General features: G+C 47.9%; 1 protein-coding gene across 1 annotated transcript; it reads left to right on the top strand.

The window, feature by feature from the left end:
• Positions 1–27: 27 nt before the first annotated feature.
• On the top strand, positions 28–11,594 carry GRPEL2 (GrpE like 2, mitochondrial). The gene is made up of 4 exons (XM_017728225.1): positions 28–270; positions 4,384–4,552; positions 5,714–5,795; positions 7,746–11,594. Exons 1-4 carry the CDS (start codon positions 236–238, stop codon positions 8,099–8,101), a joined length of 642 nt encoding a protein of 213 aa, XP_017583714.1. The 5' UTR covers positions 28–235; the 3' UTR covers positions 8,102–11,594.
• The last annotated feature ends 578 nt before the right edge of the window (positions 11,595–12,172 follow it).

The following is a 12,172-nucleotide window of genomic DNA, read 5'->3' on the forward strand; positions in this document are numbered from 1 at the left end:
GATCTAGACCCGGACCCCAAGCACGACCCTGATGCGGATCTGGAGCCCGAGCCGAACCCGCAGCCAGACCCCGACCCGCACCCTGCCGGTGCCCATCATCCCCCGCCGGTGCCCATCTCACCCCCCAAAACGCCACGCTGCCGTTCTCCGCTCCTCAAAACGCCCTGGAGCAGAAATAACCCCCGATAACCAAGCTCTTTTGCCGGAAAAGTGATTTTTTTGGGGGGCTTAAATTATGTTCATTATTAAGGCAAAGCGTTTCCGCGCTCGGTAAGTCACGTTGGGAGGTGGTTTCCTGCCGCTGTGGGTGGGTTCTTGTGTCTCGGCCGGCTGAACCATTTATTCATTAATTACGGGTTTAATGTGCTCCTCGGGTTTTGTTTTTGGTGGTGAGGCAGCACATGTGCTATCAGCGTGTTTTGGGTGGTCGCAGGAAGAGAATCCACTTAATTGTGTCAATATTTAGACAGAAAAACAGTGTCCACTCATGCTTTTTTACGTCACGGAGTATGCCTTAGAAAAGAGAAATCCATAAAGATGCTTTGGTTACTTGAGTGAAGTATGGACAGGTAAAAAGAAAAAAAGCCAAAATGCATGGTAATTATTTTTTTTGTCTAGATGAGAAACACCACCAAAAGACTCTTTAAATGTAATATAATAAATCTGCAGCACGTAATAGAGGGAGCTGTGTTTGGGACTAAGTGTAAAGATGCATGTCAGGAAATTCTCCCTCTTATATGCATGAAGACTGCTTTGCCCCTCTAAAAAAAGGTGCAACGACTGTGAAGTAGGTGAGTGATGAAGCTGAGCAGGTTTCCATCTTGAAGGATCAGCAGGACCTGCTGTTGGTGTGGAACGCTTCATTGTACACAAATTTTCAGCCTGGGTCACCATCAACGGGAACAGCTCCATGAGCAAGGCAGGGCTGGTGGGGTCCAGGCTCCCATCCCAGGGATTCCATACCCTGGACTGGCTTAATCTGGGAGCCCCCTGCCCAATTTGCAGCCATCCTGTGTGGAGGTGCAATGCACAGTCCTGTTCTCCAGCTTCATTGAGGAGGAATCCTCATGGTGTTAAGAGATCACAGAATATCCTGAGCTGCAAAGGGACCCACAGGGATCATCAATCCAGCTCCTGTCCCGGAACAGAACACCCCAGAAATCCCGCCTTGTGCCTCAGAGTGTTGTCCAAATGCTCCTGCAACCCTGGCATGGCCCCCCCGCATCTTTCACCGTCTTTGTGTCCCTTCTTTGTCCCTCCTTCAGGTTTTTCTTACATTGTGGCAGCCAAAACTGCCCCCAGTACTCGAGGTGAGGCCACCCCAGTGCAGAGCAGAGCGGGACAATCCCCTCTTTCCACTGCATTATCTCTGGAGTCACTCCCTGATGAAACAGCACGAAGGAATTGGGAGTAATTAGATTTCCTTCCAAAGCAGGCTCATCAGAGCTGAAACCAGGGCAGATGTTTCTGTGTGTCTCAGCACTCGAGTGCTTTGTCATGCTGATTTGGGAGGAGGAGGGAGTGTTCCAGGAGAGGTGGGGAAGGACTCTTGGGTTAGAGAGAGCTGATGGTCACTTTGGGATGGTCAGAGGGAGTGTTCCAGGAGAGGTGGGGAAGGACTCTTGGGTTAGAGAGAGCTGATGGTCACTTTGGGATGGTCAGAGGGAGTGTTCCAGGAGAGGTGGGGAAGGACCCTTGGGTTAGAGAGAGCTGATGGTCACTTTGGGATGGTCGGGTGCTCCAGAAAGAGGTGATACCGTTGTATCCCTGACCAGAGACCCGTTCTCATCATTGAAATATTAATCTTGAAGGCCAATTGGCTTGAGCCATATGGCTGCAATCACCTCCTCTGCTATTTCTTATCTCTTTGGCTTTCTGTGACATCACTTTGTAAATCTTTCTGTAACACCAACTCGTGTAACCCCCTTCACACACCCAGCGACTTCCACGTGTCTGTCACTTCAGGATGTGTCAGCTTCCTCCCGTGGGATCCATGCCTATTTTTAGGGCAGCTGTGATCAAGCCAGTGTTTAGAAGATGGAGCCCAGTCAGTGGGACAGCCTGTAAATAGCTCCTGCCACTTGCAGGGGAGGATTCCTTTCATCCTGCAGGAAGGAGCAAATTGAGCGGCATTTTCAACCCTGCATGACAGACCTGAAGAATTCCCTGTGGAGTCAGGCTGCGGTTCCGATTTCTTGGCCACAACTTTTCCAGGCTGCACGTGGCACCCAGGGCATGTCCCTGCACGGGGGAGCGCTCTGGGGTTTGGGTTCACGGGCTGCAGAGAGAACTCCATGCAGGCAGCTCCCTGCTCCACGTAGGCAGCTCCCTGCAACTGGGACCGGCTCCTCCTTGCCCCTCTCCCACGCAAAACACACCCATCCCTGCACTGTAACCACTGGCAGGGGAAAATACCTCACCAACTTTGGCTTCTTGGGTGCAGAGGAGTTAACTGAGCTGCACAGCCTATTTTTAAATAGAGTTTCATCTCTGAGGGGCCCAGAGATTTCTCAGCTGTGTTTCGGGTTCTTTGGTGTGTCTGTAACGTGGCTGATTTCCATCCCTGCAGCTCTTGGAAATGAAATGTGAGATGATAAAGGACAAAGCTTGTAGCTGGTGATTGCCATGGATATTTTTAAGTGGAAAGAAAGCCTCACAGATTGATTTTTGAAGGCTTGGTGGAGGGGTCCTGCTCTGTCCTCCTCTCCAGTTTAATCTACTTTCTCTAACTTTGAAAAAGTGCTGTTAATCAGCACTTTTAATAAATAATAAAATGAATGTGACAGGAATGTTAAAAGTCATTCAAGATGGGGTCTTGTGCCCCAAACAGCAGCCAGGGATAAAATACAGAGGTTTTTTTCCCCTGTGTTAACCCAGATGGTTCTTTAAAGATTAGCCTGAGGAACATCCTATTCTAGAGCAAGTGTAGGTAGAAAAAGCACTTTCAGATTTGTATTATTTGGCATATATAATTTGTTGAAAAGGAATGGTTTGACATACAGGTGATGATTTAAGTACCCACTTAATAAAAACTGCAGATGCAAATGTCCTCAGGTGGGGAAAGGAGGTTTGTCATTAGTGCTGTGGGACATTTAGCAACCTGGTATTAGGGATTTAAATGAGGGAACACCTGGGCTGCTAAACACGGGGTGGGAGGAGATGCCTGGTGGTCTTTGGGCAGACACAGATCTCTTGAGCTGGGCTTTGAGGGTTGAGCCAGTCCTGAACCACTTCAGGGACACCTCCTCCCTGCCCCACATCTCGCATTTTTGGCTTCTCTTTGGTACTGGCACTTGCACTGATCTGATCTGTCAGCAAACCCGTTCAGGGACACAGAGAGAAAAGTCCTCTTGTTTTATAGGGTGCTTTTTCAGCTGGTTTAACTCCTTGAAATTGAATTCTGCTCAACTCCAGTACTGGAATAAAGGGGGCAAAACTGCTGAAGAGCACTGAGGCCTCATGGTGGACCCCAAAACAACCTCTGTGCACGTCTGTGACATTGAGCCTGAGCAATGCAGCCTTGCTAAAGAGTAAGAATGGTTCAGGCCTGGTAATGTGAACTCAGCTGAATCGATTCTGGGGTCTAAATTAAAGTCTCTGTGCAGTGTGGAATTGTTCTGTATAAACACAGGAGTGGAGTTGGTGCCAGCACAGGGATTTCTGGGCTGTGCTGCCTCTCACTGGGTAGATGTGCACTTAGTATATGGAAAACATTGCAGAGGGGGGATAGAAAACATTGCAGGAAGGGGGTGGTGAAAGCTTTGCTCAGAGGAAGAGCCCAGGTGTTCCCAAAAAAGGAGAATACACCTTTCCTTGTTAGGTGTGTACTGCAATATTTCCTGTATGGAGCCGGTTTGGAAGTAAATTGTGTTTTGTTCTGCAGATTCTTCCTGGTGTAAGGTGTGAGAGGGAGGTGTAGTAGGAGAGTGAAACAATCAGGGAATCACTGAATTGTTTAGGTTGGAAAAGACCAGGGAGGTGGTGGAAGTGTCCAAGGAATGACTGGATCTGGCACTCAGGGCTCTGGGCTGGGGGACAAGGTGGGGATTGGTAACAGGTTGGATTTGATGGTCTTGAAGGTGTTTCCCAACCTCAGTTATTCTGTGTTTCTGTGAAAATCTGACTCTTCTCAAGGTATGCCAAAGAAGTGGTGTAAAGCCTCTGTGTGCCACGTTAGTCTAAAATAAAGAGTTTTAAAACACCTCTTTGTGTTTCTATGCTGATTGTCTGTATTTTCTGGAAAGAGCTAAAATTGTGTTTAGAATCCTGTGTACTTTTTTTAAGAGAGCCTGCTTTTAATAACGACACTAATCTTGAATTCTTGTTGACCCTGAAGTTACTCAACTTTGTTTCTTTATTATTTTGTTTCTTTCTTTATTTTAGTTTGTATTTCAGAGGGTCCTCCTGTGCTTTCAGCACTGCAGCTCAGCAGAGAAGTACAGGAGACGAGTGTGGCCCAGAGGATCCCAGTGATGAGCCCAAGCACTCCCTCTCTGACTGTGCCTTGGAGCACAAAGCCATAAAATTGGAGGAGCAAGTCCGAGATTTAACTGTGAGTGTGCTGGTGGCATCAGGAGGGTGCCTTTGCTTCAGTCCCCTTGCCTTGGTCTGTCTTTCGGCCCTGGATTTTTCCCTAAATGCTGTGACACACACATAGCTCCAGAGCAGCTGTGCCCTGAGGGTGAGAGGGTGAAATTCCACCCTGCCTTCCCCAAAAACACCATCTGTCAGCAGGGCACTGATGGTATGATCCTGGCAGGAAAAGCTGGGTGTTGGAGCTGGTCACTTCTTTCACAGCCTTGTGGCAGTAGCTTCGTGCTGATTAGCATCACATATTGGCATGAAATCATGGAATATCCTGAGTTCCCACAGGGATCACCCAGTGCAGCTCCTGGCCCTGCCCAGACCCCCCAACAACCCCACCCTGGGCATCCCTGGCAGCGCTGTCCAAACGCTCCTGGAGCTCTGGCAGCCTCGGGGCCGTGCCCATTCCCTGGGGAGCCTGGGCAGTGCCCAGCACCCTCTGGGGGAAGAACCTTTCCTGATATCCGACCTAAACCTCCCTGACCCAGCTCCAGCCATTCCCTGGGTGCTGTCCCTGTCCCAGAGAGCGGAGATCGGAGCTGCCCTCGGGAGGAGCTGCAGACCCCGAGGAGTCTCCCCTCAGTCTCCTCCAACCAAACAATCCCAGTGCCCTCAGCTGCTCCTCCATGGCCCCTCCATTCTCGTGCCCCTCCTTTGGACAGTCCTTAATATCTTTATGTCACACTGGATCCAGATTATCCAAGAAGGGAAGTCCTTTTAAGTGCCAGTGTGTGGTGGCAATCAGGTTCTATATTGAAGAGCTCACGTGACTGAGGAGGGGATTAAATCCCACTGTTCTGGGGATAATCACCCTGAGAATCCTGCACTGAGTGAGAAATCAGCTGCTCACAGAGCTGCCTGCTGGAGAAGGGAGGCTCTCAGCAGCAGCCTGGCAGTCAGTGTTTAGCTGAATTCAGTCATTCAGTGCCCAGAATATTTCTGGCCTTGACTTCTGCCCTTCTGAGGGAGTTGCAGTTTTTGGTTAATCCAGTAGGAGAAGGACTTTTCATTTGTATGAAAATGCAGGAGCCCAGCACAACCTTCTCTTTTTAAAGTGTTTCTGAGGGGTTTCCAGTGCCAGGAAAGGGGTTTTGCTTCCTGGTTTGAAGTGTCTTCTCTGTGGTTGCAGGAGCGATACCGGAAAGCTTTGGCAGATTCCGAGAATGTCCGGAGGAGAACACAGAAGTTTGTGGAAGATGCCAAACTCTTTGGTGAGCAGAAGAGCTGTGTTTGCTGCACTGGCCTGCCTGTCTGAGCAGAAATGCTGATCAGCAGCTTTTCTGTCCCCCTGAGCTGCCCTCCCTCATTCATTGCAAAGCTTGGTGGGATGTTTGGCTTGGACTCTTGATATCTGGGCTTAATCACTATTTTTTCTCCATATCCAGCTGTGTCCTGTCCTATCAGGTTTACCCACAGAATCCCAGAATTGTGACTATTTTTTTCTTTTTTAAATAGTCCCAGTGCAGCTGAGTTTAGTTCTGCTGACTTGGTTGAAAATCCAGGTTCTGCTGTGTGCTGAGGGTTGGCTCTGGCAGGGTGTATTTTATACTCAGCTGTGTCATCAGCTTGTGATCTCCTTTACTATATTAACAGCCTCTTCTGCTCCAGTTCATTGGAGGTAGATGCTGCCTGGGGCAGTAGTTGTCAATCTCTAGATTAGATGTTTAAAACTTCTAAAAGAAATATTTTAGCACCAGTGAAACGAGCTGGATTTGTAGCTTTGGCAGCAGAAGCAGGTGAAGGGGGAAGAAACTGCTGTTCAGGCACTGCACTGTGCCAGAACCATCTCTGAGAATGAAAAACTGTTTTTTCTCCATACTGCATGAATCTCAAGAGGTTTGTTGTCAGTTAATTCTAGCAGCCTTGAAATTAGAGCTGCTGTATTTGCTTACCTTCCACCTGTGGTGCTATAAAATGGCTGCTGAGTTTGGGCATCATCAACAACGGGATGATTGATTTTGAGAGGGGTTTTTTGAGCTCTTTGGATTTTATAGGTAGCATGCCTCACACATGAAGGAAAAATTTGCTCTTTATTAGAAATTGCTTACAGAGTGAGATCTGTAGATAAGAGGAAGATCTGAAAGGAGGCTGTAGCAAGGTGGGGTTGGTCTCTTTTCCCAATTAATGAGGGGTAAGACAAGAGGAAACAGCCTCAAGTTGTGCCAGGGGAGGTTTAGATTGGCTTTTAGGAGAAATGGCTTCACTGAGAGTGTTGCCAAGCACTGGCACAGGCTGCCCAGGGAAGAGGTGGGGTCACCATCCCTGGAGATGTTTAAAAGACTCGGTGACACGGTTTAGTGGTGGCCTTGGCAGTGCTGCCTTGATGATCTTAAAGGTCTTGAGCAGCCTAAATGACTCTGATTCCGTGAAATGAGTGGTAATTGCTGGGTTTCTGTCTGTTCCTTTGTTGCATCTCCTTCCTCTTCCTTTGTTCTGTGCCTGTTCACATGTAAAGCTGGAGACAGCACCTGACTATTGCCTCATTTTCTCTGTTTCCCTGGTGTGTCATTCCAGTCAGGGAGTTATGATATTTGTGTAACTGAGGGACGCTGCTTTTCCTGGAATTTCTGCACTGTGCAAGAAACCACTTGTGGAAATGCAGCCAATCTAACCCCGTTTTTCTAATGACAAAAACTGCCTGGCTGTTCATGACCAACCCAAGCCCCATTTTGGTCCAGTCCCTCCACAGTGCTTTTAAGCTATGAATAAATTGGGGATTTTGTACTTTTGAATAGCCATGCATTGTTTTTGCTTCCCCCCATTGTGTTTGTTCCCTGTGGAATGGCATTCCTACGACAAAATTATGTCAGTGGGACTGGAGCAGGGGGTGTGGAGCAGAGTCCTGAATGACAAATCCAAGTTGCAAAAATCTGTTTGGAGTGACACATTAATGCTCTGCTCTGTCAGGAAGACCAAAAATATAAATGTTCTTGGTATAGATGTGCATTTCCTGCATATTCCTTCGTTTGGGGAGTCTTTAGATGACTCCTAGTGCTGAAGCTTTGGTTCCAGGAACCAGGAGACACCACCTGGTCTCGCTAAATTAAGTTCAAATCAATGAGCAGCTTTAAAGGTGCCTTCAAACCGCTGTGACTTTGTGTCTGTCCTCGCTACTGGAGCTCTGGATGTTCTGTAAACTGTCCTTCACTTCCTTCCTTCAGGGATCCAGAGTTTCTGCAGGGACCTGGTGGAGGTAGCAGACATCCTGGAGAAGACAGCCGAGAGCGCCGCGGGCCAGGCAGAGCCCAGCGATCCCAACCCGACCCTGAAGAAGATCTACGAGGGCCTCTCTCTCATCGAGGCCAAGCTGCAGAGCGTCTTTGCCAAGCATGGCCTGCAGAAGATGAACCCTGTGGGTGGCAGGTACGACCCCTACGACCACGAGATCATCTGCCACGTGCCAGCCGAGGGCATGCAGCCGGGCACAGTGGCGCTGGTCACTCAGGACGGCTACAAACTGCACGGCCGCACCATCAGGCACGCGCTGGTCGGTGTCGCCGTGGAGGCGCAGGAGTGACGTGGCTTCACCTGCTCCACCTGGGACCTTCCTGAGCTGGGGACAGTCCCAGCTGCAGCTGCATGTATTTACTTATTTATTGAGCTGGGTTTGTATCGTGTGATGGCTTCGGGGTCGTGCGCGCGGCGGTGTCGCCGTTCGTTCTGAGGTACTTGTGTGTTTAATAATCCTGTCTGGAGTCCGTGGAGTAGTTGTAGGAGTCCTGCTGTTTGTCAGAAATTTGTGGCACTGTAGCCCCTTTCTCTGCTTATTTCTCCATGAAGGTATGTATGGGGAAGAGGGGAGATAGGGAGAGAAAGGGAAATTCTCTTCTTGTCTCCCTGTTCCATCTCTGAGGGAGACTCCTGCAGTGGCCTTCAGGAGAGGAGCTTCTCTGCCTCACTTTCCACAGCTGTATTAAGGGACTGTAATAATACTGACCTACCTCACAGGGATGTGGTGAGGCTTTTCCCGTGCAAAGCACTGGAAAAAGTCCAGAGGGATGAGTATTATTGTCACCTGGATTTGATGTCTTCCCTTGTCCCCAGACCCCTCGGATGGGGTGAAGATGATCACTTGAAATGACATTTAGGGGCAGCTTTTTCTTATGTTGCTTCAGGACAGCAATCTGGAATTCATGGAATCTCTGTCGTACTAGAGTTGAATAGAGATGAGGGTTTAAAAAGAATTCAGTTGTTAGGTCAGACTAATATTCCTTCTCCAGGTAAAATTCCAGCTTGACTCTTTGTTCCCAAAGGTAAAACAGGGAACGGTGATTTGTGGTGGAGCCAGAAAACTGTCCTCACATGTCTTAATCTCCAACCCAAATGTATATTTTAGAGGAGAGTAATTTCTCTTCCCTGGTGGGTATTTGTGCAGCTTTCAAGCATGATAAACTGTGTGCTCTTTGTTGCAGCTGCTGGCAAAATGGAGCTGTGCCCTTAAGCAGGAAATCTGGACTGTTCTATTTTCTCAGCTCTCCTGTAGAGATCCTCAGATTACACCAACTTCCAGTCCACATTCTGATCCTACTTTCAATGGTCCTAGCAAATATGAAACCTTTTGGGTTTTGACGCAAGGAGAAAAATCTTCTCTGCTCCAAAGTCTCAAGTGCCCTTGAACCAATTTTAGCAGCAGTGAGAAGAAAGCAAGAGAAGCAGAAGGCTGAGGAAGTGAAAGCTGACCTCGAGCTGTCCTCCTGCTTGGAGGCATGTTGTTGTCACAGCACATATGTATTTCCCACTGGCCCTATTGCCTGGGAGTTCATTTGTCTCAGCTGAAAGGATGCAGTCACTGAGGAGGATCAGAATTTAACCCTTTGCAGAGCAGCAAGCAGTCAAATGACAGAAGAACAGACAAGCCACAAAACCAGGAATGGTTGTTTTTCAGGTTGTTTCTAACTGATTTGTTCATCCCTTCCTTTTTTACTTTCTGGAATTGGATCCATAACCTGACAAATGCACTTCCAAAAACGCATTACTTGGAGTGGATGCCATCGATGGTTTGGTAGAAAATTTATTCTTCTCCCATTCCTTTGCAGGCTTCAGCTGAAAAACCCTTTTGTGGTGGACTTCAAGATTACCACAGCCTTTAATACTGACAGTCTTTCACCTGGGGAGACTGTGTGCAGTCAGTGGGTTGTCATCCCAGAAATTTAGGGAATCTGCACCTTTCTCACCTGCCCCATGCAACCTTTTTTAGTGGCAGCTGTGGTGTGAGTCTGTAGTGGATCCTTTCTGGAGTGTGGGTTTCTGGTTCTGAGGGGGGTACTGGAGATTTCAGCCCTGAAACGGCGCTTCTGGCAGCTTTAGCTCATGGACAGACCTCTTGTTCCGTGCTCTTGTATTATTATCATGGTTTTGGAAGTTTCAGAGATAAACAGGACTTCCTATTGTTCTGCTGAGCAGGTCACCAGGGTACGCTGTTCCTCCAGAGAAGAATGGGTAAAATATGAAATGCGGCGCTACAAATCTTGCTGTTCTTCCTCAAAGGTGAGGAACCCATGTCCTCAGCTGGAAGGAACAGTGGGGTCTCTGCTGCCTCTTCAGCCCCTGCTGTATCAGCTGAGTCTTGCAGTGTGAGGGGAGAGCTGGAAACCAACTCTGAAAGTGAAACTTTAATTGTAAGGAACCGAACAGAAGCGCAGGATTTTACACAACAGACAGTTCTGTGTCACAGAGAGGCTGCAGCTGGGTGTGACCAGGAGCGATGGGATCCAAACCCTCTTTAAACTCACCCATGGAGCCACTGGACTGGCAGAAAAATGTTACAGCCACTCAGTCCAGCTTGGGTTTGCCAACTCTGCCTGTGTCCTCAGCCAGCAGTCACCCACTTCTGCCTTAAGGAAATACCCTAAAATGCACTCCCGACCTTCTGTCTGTACTGAGAGATGGTTTATTCAGCTTGTCTGTCTGGGGGCTGCGTTCACTGAGGCACTGCAGTGTGGCTGCAGCAAGGATCTGAGGGATCCAGTTCCTGTGCAGTCTTTCCCACCCTCACAGAGGCCCTGTCTAATTTGGGGCAAGTTCTTTTCCCGGTCAAACCTACGAAACTTCTGCAGGATCCTATCAGGTTTTATCATTCATGTGAAATGGACCCAGTGCTGAGAGACTCTTTCACAGATGTTACCAAAGAGATAAATCCTGTAGCTGTTGTTTGTCCCAGTTTCTGCTTCCTTTGAAAGGTGAAGTGAAAATGAAATAACCAAACCTGGATTCCATCACAGAATCCAGATTCCCCAGGCAAAATTTGATTCTCTTGCCTTTCAAGCACATTTAATGATGTCTTTTGTCCTGGATGAGATTGTGGAAGGGTGGATTGAATTTCTCCTTGGTTCTCACTACCTTTTCTGCCCTGTTTGTGTAACTCTTGCAGGGAGGGACTGACCCATGGTCACTTTATCCAATGACTATTTAATAAAACACAGGAATACATCAGCAGGGCAGGAATAGCAGAGGAGAGGACCTCATGTACCTTTTAGTTATTTCCACACCTGGACAAGTCTCCAGTGGCACTGTCATGAGCATGGCAAGATCTGAACTCTGACCAGGAGCAGTGCAGAATGAGATGAATGTTGCTTTGTGAACCTTAACTTCTCAGTGCTTCAGCAGCAGAGTTTCTGTTGGAAGAGCTGTGATCACTCAACAGCTCTTAGCAGTCCCTTAATTAAAAAAAAAAAAAAAAAAGTATTTAAGTTTTATATTGTGAATAGTGTAGTATTTTTTTATTTTAAAACTCGAGATGTTTTGATATTTCTTGCAAAGTCAAACGAACAAAGTGTTGCTAATCTCCAAAAATCGAAGGCCATTTAGGTGGGGGGAAGATGCATATATATTGTATTTTTTGTGTGTTTCTGTGCTCTTTGTTTACCCAAAGGTTCTGGCTGTACAAAAGACAGAGATGTGTGGGAGCAGTGCAAGGAATTGACAACGACATTTGAGTGGATGTTGGAAAGGGCTGATTTCCTTTAGATGTCCAGATACTGCCCATTTGCTAATAAAACAGAAGAATTGCAGTGGCTTTTCTTGCCTTTTTTCCCTGCCCCAAACTGCTGCTCATTCCGACTCCAGCCAGCTGGGACTGCACACTGGAAGGTTTCTTGCTATTCCTGATCCCACTGTCTGTGAAAAGGACCAGAGCAGCACTTGGCTGAACATTTTATTGATGGTGCTTTAGGAGGACTCCCAGAAATGCACACACACAGAGTTGCTGCCGAGGATTCCTGCCCTGACAACCCACCCAGGTGTGTCAGTCCATGGTATTTCCACACCTTCTGCTGTGTCTGTTCCTGGATGACTGCATAGAGAAATGTTTTCTGCCAGCTTCTGGTGGTGTTGCTTCAGCAGAGCTCTGCCATCAGCTGAAATCTGGATATCTGAGTTTATTTTTGCTTGGCTTTGCTGCCCGTTTGCCCCTGCGTGTGCTGTGCTGCAGCCAGCGAATTGTGCAGCAGTGCAGTTAACGGTGGCTTCATTTACGGGCTGCATTCACACCCGTGGTACCCACAGGCAGGCTGTGATTTCAGGGATTTGTCAGAGAAAAGACGAGGCTTTCTCTGTAAGGGTGTGTTTGTAACAGACTTCATTCTCTGCA

This window comes from Corvus brachyrhynchos, unplaced genomic scaffold (assembly GCF_000691975.1).
Source record: "Corvus brachyrhynchos isolate BGI_N302 unplaced genomic scaffold, ASM69197v1 scaffold21, whole genome shotgun sequence".
NCBI lineage: Eukaryota > Metazoa > Chordata > Aves > Passeriformes > Corvidae > Corvus > Corvus brachyrhynchos.

Coding starts and splice junctions, on each gene's coding strand:
- GRPEL2 (XM_017728225.1), top strand. CDS start 236: ATGTTCATTATTAAGGCAAAGCGTTTCCGCGCTCG. Junction 4,553..5,713: donor AGCAAGTCCGAGATTTAACT/GTGAGTGTGCTG, acceptor CTGTGGTTGCAG/GAGCGATACCGGAAAGCTTT. Junction 5,796..7,745: donor GGAAGATGCCAAACTCTTTG/GTGAGCAGAAGA, acceptor TCCTTCCTTCAG/GGATCCAGAGTTTCTGCAGG.